The 19305-nt window shown below is 39.2% G+C and overlaps 1 protein-coding gene across 2 annotated transcripts in view; it reads left to right on the top strand.

Annotated features, from left to right (window-relative positions):
- pbx3a (pre-B-cell leukemia homeobox 3a) overlaps window positions 1–19305 on the top strand; it is an 83140-nt gene that overhangs the window by 50908 nt on the left and 12927 nt on the right. The window contains exons 3-6 of one of the 2 annotated variants that reach the window (XM_079814377.1): window positions 3084–3325; window positions 4352–4542; window positions 10945–11080; window positions 18303–18332. In XM_079814377.1, coding sequence (XP_079670503.1) covers window positions 3084–3325; window positions 4352–4542; window positions 10945–11080; window positions 18303–18332 — 599 coding nt within the window. The remainder of the gene's footprint in view (window positions 1–3083; window positions 3326–4351; window positions 4543–10944; window positions 11081–18302; window positions 18333–19305) is intronic. The other variant, XM_079814378.1, reaches the window with a different exon arrangement.

Genomic DNA, 19305 nt, shown 5'->3' on the forward strand with positions numbered 1-19305 from the left:
TATTTATAGTAACTACTGAGTTATGAGAGCGCTGTCTGTCAGCGCAAGTTTATTGTGTTTGTATCTGAGAGTTCTGAATAAACACGAGTCCCAGTCACGCCGAGTCCGTCTTCATCATTATTACCAACTTTGTAACACATGCAATGTACCATTACAGCTGTCGAGATGAACGAGTTAAAAGTAAGTGTTGATAATAGCATTATTTTTTAAATAAAATAAAAGCGTCAGTGACGCGCGTTGAGTACACAGCGCAAACAAAGACACAACAGCAGTAATCGAATGTAATCCAGTTTATTGTGGGGAAAGCTGGCTAGCCCGGATATGCTCACGCTTACCCCCCTTCTGCTTAATCTCACGCCGCGTTTGGTGCCTCCGCTGTGGGCCAGATGCAGTACTGGGGGTCGGGGATGTTGAAGGCCAACGGCCAGTGCAGCCCGAGCTTCGGCGTGTGTGAGGCCGATGTTGAGCAGAAACGACTGTATGCACATTTTAGAACCGATAGACACGACGAGGACGTACAAAAACACTGACTCACAAGATAGAAAACACGAAAACACCGTTCTGTCTGGAGAGAGAGAAGCCGCATTGTGTGCACGAATAATAAATAATTAGCTAACTTACACATAAGAAATCACTGATCACAGATCAGAAGGAACTGAAAAAAGACTTCTGTTTTCATTTGTACATCCAAACACTGAGAAACTGCCAGCAATCACTCGTTCACAAGCCATGATCTCTCGAGGACAAATATAGCGCTTGCATGGGCGAGCCAGATGCTCTGGGCGGAGGAAAGGGAGGTAACCGTTCCTGCTTGGACGTCAAACCAGGAGACTTCAGGATTGGCTCGTCTGGCCTGTCATTTTCTCAAAGGCAGAGAAAGACAGCCAGAACTCAGGTTTACACCGATCAACATTTCTATCCACTTGGGGACAATATTCAGGCTAGGGGAACTCATATTAATGTTGAAAAACCTCATAAAATGAAAATTTCATGCCATGGGACCTTTAAAGACTTGAAAAACGTATATATAAAATTCATCCCGCCAAAGTGGCTAGAAGTGATTGCGGATTCGCCGGGTGTTAATCTCAAGCCCTGTGAATATATATATTCTAACTCAGCAGAGTTAGGAAGCTGAATGACAAAAACATAAAAAAAGATGATATGTATCAGCAAAAATTTTTTTGTTTCTCCCACGCTCACGTGAGCATCCACTCCAATGCCTGCAAACTCAGAATCAAATGTGAAGTGCCAAAAAAGTCTTTGGTGTGGAATTAAAGGAAGCCACGTTAGAGTTGATCGCTGCCGGTGGCCGCTGGAGCACATCTTAACGGCTCACAGCGCTTTTATTCCACCCACCTCAGTGAAGAGACCTGCCACTGTCAATCATTCTCTTGTAGTCGGCGCTGGCACAAACACACCTCGCTCGCTGACGTGACCTCTGATAAACAGCGTGTCATAGCAGACTAATCCTGCGCCGGGCATTAATGGCTGGGGACGTGAGGGGGGTGCAGTTCTGTGGTGGTCCTGTCTACTCAGTTAGTCATTGTGGAGTGATAAGAGGAAATAACTGGCTATCTGAAACCTTCTCTGGGTGGCCCAGGTGTTGAAGAAATTGTCTTTGCATGTCTGAATGTTTTTTTACGGCTAAGGTTACACTGCTCATCTCATCTCTGTATTTTTATGTGGTTAAACGGAATCAAATAATAATTTACTCACCCTCGTGTTGTTCCAAACCAGAAAGAAGGAATTTAGAATCTTTATCTATATAAAGATCTATATTAGGGCTGTGCGATATTGAAGAAAAATGCGATATCCTTGTTAAATAATGCGATATTCGAAAAAGTTAAGTGTTATTAAGTGTGTAAAATCTAAATGTAAAGCATTTAAAGCATAAGCGACTGTGTTTACATGAATACTCATGTAAATTACACTCATCGTGTAAATTATTTATTGGTTATTGTAGTGTATAGTGTGCGCATCAGATGTGTAATCTGATGTTGCTTTAAATGTCGTACGTCTCAGGTCATGTCATGACTGCTATGTTGCTTGGAACTGCACCTAAGAATTTCACCTACTGTTGCACTTGTGTATATGGTTGTGTGACAATAAAGTGATTTGATTTGATTTTGATTTGATTTGATCAAGACAGCCATTTTGACATAACTGTGTGTATTTGACAGTTTGAGTGTGTAACACGACACGAAAAAAAAGAACGGCTTGTGCGCACGTTTCGGTGTGTGTGTGTGTGTCAGATAGCACGAGACTGCAAGGAGTTGTTTTTGCAAGTTATTGCGTTTAATAACTCATTTTAACGTCAAGCAAGTCACATAAGTAACAGTCATGTGCTCAGTCTATTCTCTGCTATATGCGTCGACCTAAAACGTACACTTTTCACAATGTTGAAGTAGCCTATTAAAATCATTCAGATATTGCGTGCCGTTGCGATATGTACATTTGCGATATTTCGATAATTTCGATATATTGTGCACGCAGCCCTAATCTATATAAATATTCTATATATGATTTAAAAATTACATTAGTCATACAGTCATATTTCAATCACTTTTGTATATATATGTATGTGTGTGTGTGTGTGTGCGTTCGATAATTTCGATATATTGTGCACGCAGCCCTAATCTATATAAATATTCTATATATGATTTAAAAATTACATTAGTCATACAGTCATATTTCAATCACTTTTGTATATATATGTATGTGTGTGTGTGTGTGTGCGTTCGATAATTTCGATATATTGTGCACGCAGCCCTAATCTATATAAATATTCTATATATGATTTAAAAATTACATTAGTCATACAGTCATATATCAATCACTTTTGTATATATATGTATGTGTGTGTGTGTACGTTAAGTGGTCTCTTAATTTTTTTCTAGAGCTGTATATATATATATATATATATATATATGTATATATATATATATATATATATATATATATATATATATATATATATATATATATGAACCTTTATTTTTAGGAGAGAAGATGCATGTGAAAAGAACCAAAGATCATTTTAAAATGATTGCATATTAATATTTAAATGGCATGTTTTGGGACAGGTCTCAGTATCCGTGGCAGTCAGGATGAAGACCCTCCTGACCCTCAGCTCATGCGCCTGGATAACATGCTGCTGGCAGAGGGCGTGTCTGGACCAGAGAAAGGGGGCGGGGCAGCAGCGGTTGCTGCGGCAACAGCGGCGGTGGGAGTCGGAGCTGACAACTCCATCGAGCACTCGGACTACAGAGCAAAACTCACCCAGATTAGACAGATCTACCACACCGAGCTGGAGAAATACGAGCAGGTCTGCAACATCACGCCCGAATTCAGCCTGTACATAAATACAGGAATATACAGCTATATCAGAAACATGACATCATATAGCTGCTTGTTACTGGAAAAATTACAGTACACAGATAAACTACTATCATTCTAGGGAAAAACGCCAAGTTTTTTTTCTCATGCAATGAAAACATTCACATGACCACACACATAATGAATAGTGTTATTTTATATGCTATTATATTTGTAATACATTTTTGTGAGCTTTTATTTTTATATTTTTAGTGTTCAATTTAAAGGGATTTTTTAATATATAATTTTTTTCAGTGTTAAATTTAAAGGGATTTTTTTATATATTAATGTTTTTAATGAATTTTATTTTTATGTCAGTTTTAGTAAAATGTTTGATGTATTTTAATTTATATTATTCATTTTATGGTAACAATTTAGAATAAGGTCTCAGTAGTAAATGCATTAGTTAACTTATATATATTAAATATATAAGAAATATATTTTTACAGCATTTAGTAACCTTTGTTAATGTTAGTTAATAAAAATATTCACATCCATGTTGGTTCACAGTGCATTAACTAATGTTAACAGATAAAACCATTGATTTTAAAAATGTATTTGTAAATGCTGAGATTGACATTAACTAAGATTAATATGTGCTGTTGAAATATTGCCCATTATAGTTCATTTTAACTAATTTAGTTCACTACTGTATAAACCTTATTGTACGTCTTACCAGTTTGGTGTATTTTTTGGTTATGAGTAATTTGATTGGTTTTGGTTCACAACTTTTCATTTATATTTTTTATTTGTATTATTAGTGTAAATTTTTTTGTTTGGTTTATTTTCCAGATACTAATTTTACTGCTTCAACTCGATGCGTATCTAATATTTAATCATCTATTTTATTTCAGCTTTATTTCAATAAACAATCAGAAATGTTTTAATAGTTAACCATAATAACCCTGAAAACGATTTTGCATTCACTATCAGTTACAAGTAATTTGATTCACATTTGGTTTGATTTGGTTCACAGGCGTGCAACGAGTTCACGACCCATGTGATGAACCTGTTGAGGGAGCAGTCTCGCACACGACCCGTCTCGCCCAAAGAGATCGAGCGCATGGTGAACATCATCCACCGCAAGTTCAGCTCCATCCAGATGCAGCTCAAGCAGAGCACCTGTGAGGCCGTCATGATCCTCAGGTCCCGCTTCCTCGACGCCAGGTCAGAAACTCAGGACTTATGCACATTGACTTTCATGCATTTGGGAAATGCTTTTATCCAAAACAACTTGCGTAACATTTAATGTATGCACTTTTTCCAGCATGCTGTATGTGTTTGCAATCTATAATACGCCTCATTTACATAAAAAGGTTGTGTAGAAAGGCATGGAAAATGAATAACACATTCTATGGAGCCCCTAAAGGGACATGGTTGCTGTACTTTACAGTAAATCAGATTTCATGTATCACGTGAAGAGAGATGACTGATGTTGGAGGATCCTGAGCATCATTGACGAATATCTTATATTGTAAATTGTGCGATCAGTTCCGCCTCTCCCATACACAGAGTACACGTGATCGCGAATTTGAAAGTAAAAAGTGAGTGTGCATTAAAAACCACGCATATTGATAGCAGCTCCCTGATGCCCGCAGATTATATGCAATATAATGACCCAACATTATGAGCACTTTATTTAATTTACATGCAGTATGGCCTTCGTTTATAATATGCCCTTAATTATTCTTTAAAGCAGCACTAGGTAGGTTTTGCTCTTGGGGTCCCCCTACAGTTGGGAAACAGTATTGTCCTCTACTACTGTCGTAAACTCTGTCATCCTACATCAGTGGATGCATCGCACGTGCATTTATTGACATGACAACCATGATAAACCCCTGAACACTGCAGGAGTTCACATGCAGGTGTTCTGCTTGCGTCGCGTGTGAAATGTCTTCATCCCAGGTACAGTGGCACATGTTTCAGCATGTCATATGAATATAATTTCATGGATGTTATTTTTTTTCAAATGCCAAATGATCGCGATACTCACGTTTACAAGCCAGCGTCATTATAGTAGCCTAGTCTATTGGTTCCCGTTTTACAGAATCTATATGATACTTCAATTCAATGTTTGAGTGGTAGGAAATAACCATACATCGTCAATATTATAATATCAAGCTACCCTTAACCAATATCACAGACATATTAGGTATCCTAAAATATGATTTTGTACGTCTTACGTATTTACTTGCAAGAATGTAGCCCCTCCTCCTTCAGCTCACGCCAACGAGCAAACGCTGCCCAATGTTGATCCTCGTCCTGCCTTTAATCCCATCACTTTCTCCTTTCCTCTTTTTGCTTTCCTCCGACAAAACCTTTGCTTTCTTATTTTTCTGTGCTGCTTCGGCCATGACTATAACATTCGGCAAACAAATGATAGTTGGGCTCGCACGTCCGAATTTAAGGAAGTGGTGGTGGAAGTGACGTATATGCCGTAAAGCGGTCGAATTTTGTAGTTCTTTTTGTTCTCGGGTTACTACCCGAAACCCGAAGTTTAAAAGTACGATTAAAAACGATACAGACCCCGTCAGGCTATGGCAGACGTGTCATTCAACCTATTGTAAGTCGATGTATCATCACAAGAGTCTTGAAAATATATTATAAAGGTTGAAAAGTTACCTAGTGCTGCTTTAAAGGGGGGGTGAAATGCTGTTTCATGCATACTGAGCTTTTTACACGGTTAAAGACTTGGATTCCCATCCTAAACATGGACAAAGTTTAAAAAAAAAAAGTTGAACGTTTGATGGATTATTTCTGTGCCAAAAATACTCCTTCCGGTTTCTCATAAGTTTCGGAACGTTTTTTTCGAGTATGGGTATATGAGAGAGGGGGCGGAATGTCCTTGTACGGGCCGTACGGGCTCTTCTCCCGGAAGGGCGCGCGTGCGACTAAATCGAAAGAGCAAGCCATCTGCGCTGCATTCACCGGACTTCACGGAATCAACAATGTCACCAAAGCAAGACAACCCTGCACAGCTTCCCAAAGAACCCAGCGTTAATGGGACAGTGGATGGAGTTTGTTTTTCCGGAGCAGGAGTTGTGCAAGTGTTTGTTTGTTCCCTGAATTTCGGCGACGATGGTTTATAAACAAGCCCCAGTTCAACTCTGGATATGTAGCTCGCCTAATGCTGAAAGATGGAGCAATCCCAGCGATTAAGGTTCACGGTTGTGCGTTGGAAGCAGGCGGTGAGTAAAACTGCTTCAAATGTCTTTGTGTTGTTAGCTATCGATTCCATTGTTTTTCTATGTAAACATGCATAGCTCAACGCAATAGCTGCGCGCGCTCGTCATTCTTTAGCTCCGCCCACATGATACGCCTCCAGCCGCTCAGCTTTTTTCGGAAAGACTTGGTACAGCATATCTTTCTTTTATAAATATAATAAAACTAAAGACTTTTCGGAGATATGAAAGATGCAATACTACTCTATAGGTACTCAAGACTGACATGAGATTGACTGAAAATTTGTGTTTCACCCCCCCCTTTAAATGTATATGTTGGCAAGTCCATAATTTCGTTGTATGTTGTACATTGACAGTAAAGATCTAGTCTAATCTAATCTATATAATTGCGAGGGAACGCAAAAGCATTAAAACTAGTGACACATACACATACTCTATATTGCCAAAAGTATTGGGACACCCTCCAAATCATTGAATTCAGGTGTTCCAATCACTTCCACGGCCGACGCTTCTACAAACTTTTGTGGAAGAATGGGTCGCTCTCAGGAGCTCAGTGAACTCAAGCGTGGTACAGTGTTAGGTTGCCACCTGTGCAATAAGTCCATTCGTGAAATTTCCTCACTACTAAATATTCCATGCTCAACTGTTAGTGGGATTATAACAAAGTGGAAGGAATCGGGAACAACAGCAACTCAGCCATGAAGTGGTAGGCCATGTAAAATCACAGAGCGGGGTCAGCGCATGCTGAGGGTCACAGTGCAAGTCGCCAACTTTCTGCAGAGTCAACAGCTACAGACCTCCAAACTTCGTGTGGCCTTCAGATTAGCTCAAGAACAGTGTGTAGAGCTTCATGGAATGGGTTTCCATGGCCGAGCAGCTCATCCAAGCCTTACATCAAGTGCAATGCAAAGCGCCGGATGCAGTGGGGTAAAGCGTGCCGCCACTGGACTCTAGAACACGCTTCTTTGTCTGGCAATCGGATGGATGAGTCTGGGTTTGGCGGTTGCCAGGAGAACGGGACTTGCCTGACTGCATTGTGCCAAGTGTAAAGTTTGGTGGAGGGGGGATTATGGTGTGGGGGTTGTTTTTCAGGGGTTGGGCTTGGCCCCTTAGTTCCAGTAAAAGGAACTCTTAGTGCTTCACCATACCAAGACCTTTTGGACAATTTCATGCTCCCACCTTTGTGGGAACAGTTTTGGGACGGCCCCTTCCTGTTCCAACATGACTGACCAGTGCACAAAGCGTCGGCCCATAAAGACATGGATGAGCGAGTTTGGTGTGGAGGAACTTGACTGTCCTGCACAGAGTCCTGACCTCAACCTGATAGAACAGCTTTGGGATGAATTAGAGTGGAGATTGAGAGCCAGGCCTTCTCGTCCAACATCAGTGCCTGACCTCACAAATGCGCTTCTAGAAGAATGGTCTAAAATTCCCATAAACACACTCCTAAACCTTGTGGAAAGCCTTCCCAGAAGATTTGAAGCTATTATAGCTGGAAAGGGTGGGCCAACTCATTTTCAATTTGCCCCAGAGAAACTGTCCTACTAATAATGCACTGTAACTTACTTTGGAAAATAAAGCATTTGCTTTAATAAAGAAAAATGATTATTGGTGGTGTGTCTGTGTTTTTGCACATGTAGGTGTTTTTGCTAGTGTGGGTATGTTTCTCATTGTACTCGATGTGCTGAAAGCGTGGCATGTGTGAATGAGTGGGTGATGTGGTAATATTTTAAGGTCTTGTGAATCCTCTGGAGAACTGAGCTTAAACTGCCAGAAGATTAAGCTGGGTGGGCACAGGAAATTTGCCAATTAGTTCCGGTTGGCTTGCAAGGGCACGAGTTACTTAAAGCTAAGAGTAAATTATGCATAAGTCTGCTCATCAGAGAATTATTCAAATGATTCATTCGAATTATTCAAATGAATGCAAATGAAGCAGACAGCGATTGGTGGGCTCAGTGATGACCTCATAAAGAGAGTGAGAGAGTGGCTGCTAAGGGCAGAAGTAATCTAGCGCCATTTATTTATTTAACCCTGTAAAGCCTACTGTATCACATTTCATACGCAAATTGCTAAGTCAAGATCAAAACTTTGTGAAACTTTGTTTATTTGTTCATCTCTCAATCATCAGTGCATGGCATCATATGTTTAAAAAATACTATGCTTTGATAATAAAACTAAGCATTTAAAACATATATAAACCATCTTATAAAACATATTATTGTCAGATAAAGAGTGACGACCGATATTTAAATGGAATTTATGCAAGTATCTGCTTTAATGTAATAAAGATCTCATTGATTTACTTTACAGGCATCAGAATTTCATCTTACTTTTGTCCATTTAAATATCAGCAACTGCACCAAATTAATATGTTTACTAAGTTTTGCTCCTCAAGTATGAAATCTATGTTCTCACTATATCATATGAGCCATAAAATGATGTATCAAATATGATACTCAACAAAAAAAACACGATAGCACTTTATTTTACAGTCCTGTTCCCCATGTACATACTATTATAGTAATTACAATACCTGGGTACTAACCCTAAACCTACTCCTAAACCTAAACTTAACCCATGTAGTCCCTTATTTTACGCCAGTACGTTCTTAGGTAAGTACACTGTATAAGTGCACATACCAAAAATACATATGCAACTTGTTTTTTTAGATTTTCCATTTAAAAAAATGAGATTTTTCAGACTATTATTTCATATGTCAGGCTTTACAGGGTAGAGCTTAGATGGGGTTAAAAAAATCAAGCCCGACTCTACCCAAGCCCGTTGTGTCCGAGCCCGGCCCGGCCAGACACATTAACTGTAATCATGAGCCTGTTTAAACCCGACCATTGTTTAATACGTGGACGTTTTGACGAGAACGAGCCTGTACTGAGCGAAGCGGACCGCTGTGACGCTCAGCTCAATAATCCGCTCTATTTCAGCGCTCCATTCATGAACCGCTCACCGGTAAAATGACGTTCGCTCAAATCCTGCTCAGACATGATATTTATCAGTACTGTAGCATACTATACTTGTTGTAGCCATTAAACAATGTATTTTGTTTCATATTTATGTTTAAATTAGGGCTGTCAAAAGACTAATCGCGATTAATCGCATCCAAAATAAAAGTTTGTGTTTACATAATATATGTGTGTGTACTCTGTTAATTATTATTTATATATAAATACACACACATTCATGTATATATTTAAGAAATATTTGCATGTATATACTGTATATACATTTATATAATCTATAATATATATAAATATAAATGTTTTATATATAAAAATAATATTTTTTTCTTAAATATATACATGCTTGTGTGTGTATTTATATATGAATAATAATTAACAGAGTTCACACACATATATTATGTAAACACAAACTTTTATTTTGGATGCGATTAATCGCGATTAATCTTTTGACAGCCCTAGTTTAAATATTATAATGTTATTTTAAAATTTCATCTGATTATGAAAAGTGCAAAGATGCGAGTGGGTCAGAAATGATTTTGACCACTTCATTAAGTTTTGTTTTGTAGAAAGCCTTTCTTTAAAGTGCATTTCATTTTGTATAAATTGTATCTTAATTTTAATCGATGTTTCATCTGCCAATTGCCTGGGTTTAATAAATAAGAAGCAAATAGTCTATAGCAGACAACAATCGTGATATGGAGGTGCTGGAGCGATCACTTTCATTAAACATGAACTGGAGCGCTTCTCATAAATAAAGCAAAACTCAGCAGGCTACTTGCCTCACAGATATGAGAAATGTGTGTATAGAAAGCTTGAAATGTCTACCTTTAAACGAAACAATTCGAAATGAAAAGAAATAGTTAAGCAAAGCTTAACATTAAAAGTTCACGTGAGCAGCTCATGACTGGCGTCTCAGAGCGGTTCTGCGCGCTTCATCACTGCGTGTGCTGTGAGTTTAACACGCATTTTTTGACTAATCCTGATCGACTTGTGCAATTTTGTTGTAGTATTAGTTTTTTACTTTGCTAAAAATATATATATTATTTCTGACTATGGCACAGCTTTCTGCCCACCTAATTAGGCTAATAAAGTAATGATTAAGAAAACACAAATGCTTGATCAAGGGCCCGGCCCGTGAATAGTGGTGAGAATCGGCCCAGGGTCCTGATAAAATAACCTACATTCAATAATACAGTACTTTATGTATTTGGGTGTAGTTACAGCATCTACCAGCAGGGTGTCATTACACCATGCTAACCAGCTAAACCTTTGAAAACAATGATTATGTATGCGATTCGGTGGTGTTGCTAGTGAAAATCACACTTTAATAACCTTAAGTATGTAAAGATATTGAAATGGTTCAGGATCTAACAACACCAATGATTTCTTTTTTCTGTTTTATACTTCTCCAGGAGGAAAAGGCGCAACTTTAGCAAGCAGGCGACAGAGATTTTGAACGAGTATTTCTACTCTCACCTCAGTAACCCGTATCCCAGCGAGGAGGCCAAAGAGGAGCTGGCGAAGAAGTGTGCCATCACAGTGTCACAGGTGAGTGTCCAGTTCTCGGACGATACTGCGCACACGAGCCTTCAGCTGTGAAACAAGAGGAGATTTTATTCACAATCTGAGCAAAATCACTAACAAATTTGTTAGAGGTGGTCTGTGACACTGTGAAGGTGCAGAGAATTTGGCTCAAAATACATGTGAAGAAGCACAGCAAAGCTAACATCTGGAAATGAGCGTGAAGTGATTTAGAGCGCAACACACAGGTTTCTGCAGCACGGATCCTGGAAGTATTTTTCCCATTGCTTTCTTACATTTACATTTATAATAATTTGATCATTTAGCAGACGCTTTTATCCAAAGCGACTTACAAATGAGGAGAGCAATAGAGGCAATTAAACAAACAAGGGGCAACAGCATGTAAGTGCTGTAACAAGTCTCAGTTAATCTAGCGGAATACACATTGTACATAGTTTTAATTTTTAATTAAATAAACAAACAAACAGAAAAATGAATGGAATAGTTAAGTGCTAGTCTTTATTGGTCAGGGGCTGCTGGAAAAGATGTGTCTTAAGATGTTTTGTGAAAATGGCTACAGACTCGGCTGCTCGAATTAAGATAGGCAAGTCGTTTTTTTATTATAAAAACTTCCGAAAATTTGGTAAATGTACTGTTGTGAGTTACTTAAACCATAAAGAATTGCAAACGATTTGGTCCCAGTTTATATTAGGTGTCTTTACCTACTAGTCAAGTCACCTTTATTTATATAGTGCATTTTACAATACAGATTGTTTCAAAGCTTTACAGTGATGGCAACAAAAATTTGTTTCGCTCTGGAGAAAACAGTGATGTCATTTTCCAGCTCAGTTCAATTATCATATAGTGTCAATGCAGGTGGATCAGTAATATAGCTGAATATTTAGTGTCCCCAACTCAGCAAGCCAAAAGCCAAAGGCGACAGAGGCGACGGTAGCCTGACGTCGTCATACTCAATTCTAGTCAGAATATGAGTCTGATCTGCTCCGTTGGGCTGTGATTATGGGGCGTGTTTCAACCGAACCAGGAAAGACCTCAATTGGATAGACCTACAACCAATCAGAGCAACGGAGCGACGCATAACGTTAGTTGTCAAATGTCAACAGAACTCAACTGCACTGTGTTGCCAAGTCCGCGGGTTGAAGCGACCCCAATTATGTGATATACAAACCCAGGAATGCAAATTTTAGCTGCCAGCCCTGCCAAAATAACACATATTTTACCCCCCAAATGCCTTTTTTTCCCGGAGAACCCCCCCCTGGAAAGCTATTGGGCTTGTTTTTGGCTAGTTTTGAGGAACGTTAGCAATTGTGCGGGTTTTGTTGTAAAAACTTGGCAACCCTGTCTGCACGCACGCTGGAATAAGTAACGTTAGAAGAAAAAGACGAGCTTTGCCGGTGATGTAAAAAAAAGAATTTAAGGATACACGAGTACTTCCCTACACGATCATCATTTCTGAGAGAAATAGTGAAGGTGAATGCATATACGAACAAGTTCTCCGTTTAGGATTAGAACAAACTCAACCCAAGTGCCTTTGATGACGTGGATGATTACGTTAATGTTGATCATCTGTCCATCATCGTCTAAAGCCCGTCCTGACAATTTCATTGGTCTGAACAGTTTCTGTTCAGGCATAATTACTTCTCTACGGAGAAAGTCCAGACCGAACTGCCCGAGTAAAAATGTTGTGGGCGGGGCTAAGTTCGGCTGGCATCCAGGCTAAGGCGGCGGTGGCGGCAAGGAACCAAAACTCCATCAGTGACAGAATGGAGAAAAAAAACCTTGGGAGAAACAAAGCTCAGTTGCTCAGTCTCCTCTGGCCAATGAACGAACAGTGTATGATGATGATGATTCAGACAAACATTTCAGGTCAGAAATCAGATTGGATCGGAACATTCAGAATATTTGTCCGGTTCCATCTGGTTGAAGCTAAGAGTCATCACCCGGGGACGGGCTTGTTGAGGATCAGTGCCACTGGATGGCATTGGCCTTCACAGGGGAGAGTCTAAATGACAGGATCTCTGCTGACACATCAGGGAAGCGTTGTGGTTGTGTCTAGGCCCAGGTCCACCATCTGATCTGGATGCGGCTCGGATCCGGCTGACTACAGTAACCTTGGGATAAACAGAGAGACTAACATTACCAAAGATGCCTTTCTTCTTACGATGTAAACGAGTACATCGGGTGTTACAGGAAGTGTTCCTGGTTCCGGCTGACCTAATTTATGCAGCCTAACAATCCTTTAACGGATATGAATCATAGAAATGTGATAGTCATATGACCAGTGTTGGGGGTAACGCATTACAAGTAACTTGAGTAAATAATATTACTAATAATAATATTAATTACTAATAATAATTAATAATATTACTTTTTCCTAGTAACTAGTAAAGTAACGCATTACTTTTCAAATTTACAACAAAATATCTGAGTTACTTTTTCAAAAAATTTAAAAATTAATTTGACTGCCGGCTCTCCTGCCCCCATGTTGAGTGCAGAGGTGTGTGTGTGAACATGATGGTTATCGTAGTTCTAGACTAAATGTGAGCATTTATTTATCTCACTTGCACAATAAAGATTCAGTACTCCTCAAAATGAATAAAATCAGTCAAATGCAAAATCAGAATACTATGCAAGCCTCGAATAATTAAATGTTAAATAAAACAACTATTTTTATGCATTTAATCTACCTTTATATTTAATTTACCAATGTCTTGCTACTGTCCTTTGATGATGAAAATTACTAGATTTTTTGTTTTTACTGGTAAAACTTTTTCCTACTGCATCCTATTCTAGCATTATCCAGAATGGCAGCAGAGCTGCGCCCTCTACTGTTCATGCGTGAATTTGCATTTTTACCTCAGCCTGGGGCTTATTATTTCAATTTTGGTATGAAGAGGTCTTTACCGTTGCACAAAAATATTACTTTTTTTTTTATAAAAAAAAACAAAAACAAAAACAAAAACAAGCCCAGCCCAGAAAAAGTAATGTAACGCATTACTTTTCTTAAAAAGTAACTAAGTAACTCAATTAGTTACTTTTTAAGGGAGTAACGCAATATTGTAATGCATTACTTTTCAAAGTAACTTTCCCCAACACTGCATATGACTATGCCAGGTTAAAGAGATGTGTTTTCAGTCTAGATTTAAACTGACAGAGTGTGTCTGCTTCCCGAACAATGCTAGGAAGACTGTTCCAGAGTTTGGGTGCTAAATAGGAAAGGGATCGACCACCTGCAGTTGATTTCTATATTCTCGGTGTTATCAACTGGCCTGAAGATCGCAGTAGATGTGATTAGATTAGATTAGATTCAACTTTATTGTCATTACACAAGTACAAGTACAAGGCAACGAAATGCAGTTTAGGTCTAACCAGAAGTGCAATAGCAGCAAGTGCAGGATATACAATGGATGCGTAAGTGCAGGACATGGATATGTACTGAATATGTATAAATATGTATAAATAGAGAGACGTTATTACTATAAACAGAACTGAATTTACAGGTGAATATGTACAGTGAATAAATATACAGATGGCTATTACTATAAACAGAATTTACAGGTGAATATGTACTATGAATACAATATACAGATGGCTATTACTATAAACAGAATTTTACAGATAGAGGTATACAATAATATGTTAGGCTAATATGAGGAATAGCAGTGGATTAGGGTAGTGCAATAAATTATGGACAGAGCTATCCGGAAAAAAAAAAAAGTGTAAAGTGCAGTGGAAAGTGGTTGCATATTACATTTAGAAGTACAGTGCAAAAATGCAAATGTAAACATTGGTACTATAAATACAGTCGGCAGTGCAAATGAGCATAATCCAGTTAAGATATGGCAGTGCAAGATGCATATGTAAACAGTTGTTACTGTGATAAACAGTCGGTAGTGCAAATAACAAAGTGAAGGAAGATGTGAGGTAGGAGAGTTAGCAGTTTATGAGGGAAGTGGATCAACGGGGGTTTGAGTTCAATAAAGAGACAGCTCTGGGGAAAAAACTGTTCTTTAGTCTGCTGGTCCTGGTCCGGTGGATCCTGAAACGCCTGCCGGAGGGCAGGAGAGAAAACAGTCTGTGGGCTGGGTGAGAGGAGTCCTTGAGGATGCTGCGAGCTCGATGCAGACAGCGTTTCCTCTGGATGTGCTCGATGGCAGGTAGTGGAGTCCCTGTGATGCGCTGGGCAGTTTTCACCACCCGCTGCAGTGCCTTGCGCTCCGCAACAGAGCAGCTCCCATACCACACTGCCACACAGTTGGTCAGGATGCTTTCTATTGCGCAGCGATAGAAGTTCACCAGGATAGCCGAGGAGAGCTGATTCTTCCTCAGTGTCCTCAGGAAGAAGAGGCGCTGGTGAGCCTTCTTGACCAGGCTGGAGGTGTTGGTCGTCCACGACATGTCCGCCGAGATGTGGATCCCCAGGAACTTGAAACTGGAGACACGCTCAACAGCCATTCCATTGATGTGGATGGTGTCGTGTGTGCCTCTTGACTCCTTCCTGAAGTCCACGATGAGCTCCTTCGTTTTGGTGGTGTTGAGGAGCAGGTTATTATCAGCGCACCATGTGGCCAGGTGCTGGATCTCCTCCCTGTAGGCAGTCTCATCGTTGTTGCTGATGAGCCCGATCACCGTAGTGTCGTCCGCAAACTTGACGATAGAATTAGATCCATACACAGGCTTGCAGTCGGCGGTGAAGAGGGAGTAGAGAAACGGACTTAGCACACAGCCCTGTGGTACACCAGTGTTAAGAGTGATGGATGTGGAGCAGGTGAATCCTGAACGAACATTCTGGGGTCTGTCAGTTAGGAAGTCCAAAATCCAGTTACACATTGAAGTGTTGATGCCCAGGTCTCCAAGTTTGGCTATTAACTTGGATGGGATGACAGTGTTGAATGCGGAGCTGAAGTCAACAAACAGCATGCGTGCATACGTGTTCTTATGGTCCAGATGGGTGAGCACAGAGTGCAGTGCCATGGAAACGGCATCCTCTGTGCTCCTATTGCTGCGGTAGGCAAACTGGTGTGAGTCCAATGTGGATGGTAGAGAGTCTTTTAGGTGTTCCAGGACCAGCCGCTCAAAGCACTTCATAATGATGGGTGTGAGTGCTACAGGGCGGTAGTCATTAGGGCACCTCGGGCTGGAGTGTTTCGGCACTGGCACAATGGAAGTGCGTTTAAAGCATGATGGTACAGCTGCTTGGGCGAGAGACAGGTTGAAAATGTCTGTAAAAACCCCAGCGAGCTGCTCCGCACATGCCCTGAGCACACGTCCAGGGATGTTGTCTGGTCCAGCAGCCTTGTGCGCGCTGATCCGGCTCAGTGCCTTGCAGACATCTGTGGAGGAGAGCGTGATTGGTGGGGGGTCAGCTGAGGGTTTGAGCTTGGTGGCAGTTTCTCTGTTGTCTCTTTCAAAACGAGCATAAAAGTAATTTAGCTCGTTCAGGAAGTTGACATCAGTGGCTGCGGGGGTGGAGTGGGTGGGTTTGTAGTCACTGATAGCCTGAATGCCCTGCCACATGCGTCGAGGGTCAGAGTTGGAAAAGTGACCCTCTATCTTTAGCTTGTAGCAGTGCTTGGAGTATGTGATGGAGTATAATGTGTTACGAGCTCGCTCAAGTACTGGGGAGCTAAACCATTTAGTGCTTTGGAAGTAATAAGCAAGATTGTAAAATGTATGCAATGTTTAATAGGGAGCCAGTGCATTGTTGACAGAAACGGGCTAATGTGGTTCTAGTAAGAACTGGTTTTGGACCAGCTGGAGTTTGTTTATTAGGCGAGCAGGGCAACCACCCAGTAGAGCATTACAATAATCTATGAACTAACTGTTCAGCATTTGTCATTTAGAGCATATGTCGTAATTTAGATATAATTTCAAGATGGAAAAATGCTAGAAAGAGCACATCCAGGTTCCTAACTGACAATGAAAGTGGTCACATACAAGTAGGTGCTCCCAGCATGCAAGTTGTATTTACGAGCTCAACGAGGACGTGATCACTTTTTACAAAGTTGAAATCACCTTCACATCAAATGTTAGTACATACTAGTAGTTAAAGACACTTCATATAAAGTGGGACCAACAATTTAATCAATTCATTTGGTGGTTGCGTCTTATCAGAAAACACAACTACTGACTGTTATGCTCCAATGAGACAATTCCCCATGTTAACGTTAAGTAGGTAGCTAGTTAGTTTCAACTTCAACAAGAAAGTCAACTATAGAGATATATGTGCAGAATTGTATATTCCACTCTGTTTACTGAACTTATCAGTAATCAGTACTTTTGGACACATAGAAATCCAAATCATGAAGTCTACTTACACAATTTTGTTTTAGATAAATCCACCCCTAAATGACACATAAATGAACTGTTATTTTTTGATTATTTATATACTATTATAGTTTCCATTTATGGAAGCTTGTTTCCGCCGCGGAATAAAACAATTAAAAAAATAATTGCGACTTTTTATCTCACAATTCTGACTATAACATACAAATGTGAGTTTATTTCACGCAATTCAGAGAAGAATGTGCACTTGCAATTGAGAAAAAAAGTTGCAATTACCTTTTTTATTTTTTATTCAGTAGCAGAAACAAGCTTCCATTTCCATTAATATTTTGAATTATTATTTTTAATTTTAGTTAAATTCGTAGTAATTTTGCATGTGTATTTTCAGTAGTTTTTTTTATTTCAGTTTTAGTTTATTTCAGTAATTTTAGTACTTCAACTTAAAATCCTTTTTTACATCGAATATTTATATTTTATTTTTAATCAATAAATGTTTATTAATAGTTTTTAGGTTATTACTTCAGGATTGTGGGTAATGTAGTTCTTTACTGGAAATTCTGAAATTAGAAACAATATTGTTTAGTAGAAATCACACAGCTGTGATTTTTCAAAGTTGTAAATAAAGATTATCAGGGTATGTTTTACATTAAACCAATGTGTTACGTGCAGTTTCTTTGTAATTATATCTAAAAATTGACTAGCAATTTCTGAGTGAGCGAAAATAGTTTCGAAGTAAATCCTACACCAAATTTCTTTTCAGCGTAGAATAACACCCTCAGTTTAAAACATGATCACTCTGAATGGCATTCTTACTTCCAGAGGCCGACTGTTGCACACATTATGATGAACGTCTATCCTTTATTCAGCCTGTTTAATGGGAGCGGGTGTTGTTTGTGTAACGGATGTAACTGTAAAAAAAAGCCCCTTCTTTTTGTGCCCTTAGGGGAAGGGAAGCACCATCACTGTGTCACAGGTATGTCACTAAAGCATCCGTCCGTCCGCTGTGTTGTCTGTCGATGTTGGTTGCAGTGGCAGCCGTGTCTCTGTGTGCTGAAACAAACGATACATCAAACTACATCACTCATCCAGTGCAGCAGCTGCACTCCTTCTTTACAGACCGCACCGGAAGTGTTCGTGCGGCCATAAGACAATGCATACATTTACTCACCACCTGGAACACTTACATGCCTTTTTGCACTTGGATCATGTCTTCTGGCTGTCTTTTATTGGCTCCCGAGATTATGACATCAGCGAGGCGTTTTTATAGCGCCTCTTCAGTTATTCCGCCTCCCATTGGCAGTTTAAAACCTGTTTGGAGATCTTTTATGAAGGAGCTATTGCTCGGGGTGGATGTTTAATATGTCTGGGTTTGTTGCAACATTAATGTTCTTTTGAAAAAAAAAAGGTTGGTCCATTTACAACCCCATGAGAATAACAGTCGCTGTAAAACACATATAAACATGTTTTCTATAGAAGAACCTGTGATTGTTTTGTTTGCAGCATATATTTCATTGGACTATGCAATGAAAAACATGTTTTTTATGAATTCTATAAATGTGACATAGGTAAATGTCATAAAAACTGTCAAGAATGTGTCTGGGTGAGCTTTTTTTTCATTATGGGGGAAAATGTGTTTAATTTTAAATAAAAAATGTTAATGGTGTTTAAAGAGGCTACTTTCTCTACTACTGGTCAAAAGCTTGAAATAATTAAAAGATTAATTAAATGATTCTTTAATGTTTTTTTATGTTCTTCAAGGCTGCATTTATTTAATCAGAAAAACAGTCAAACATTTCAAATGACTTTTCTACTTGAATATGTTTTAAAATGTAAAATATAGCAGCAAAACTGTACTTTTAATAAATATTATTAATAAGCACCAATAATAACTGAGCAGCAAATCACATTAGAATGATTTCTGAAGGATCATGTGACACTGAAGACTG

Source organism: Gobio gobio, assembly GCF_949357685.1.
Source record: "Gobio gobio genome assembly, chromosome: 4".
Lineage (NCBI taxonomy): Eukaryota > Metazoa > Chordata > Actinopteri > Cypriniformes > Gobionidae > Gobio > Gobio gobio.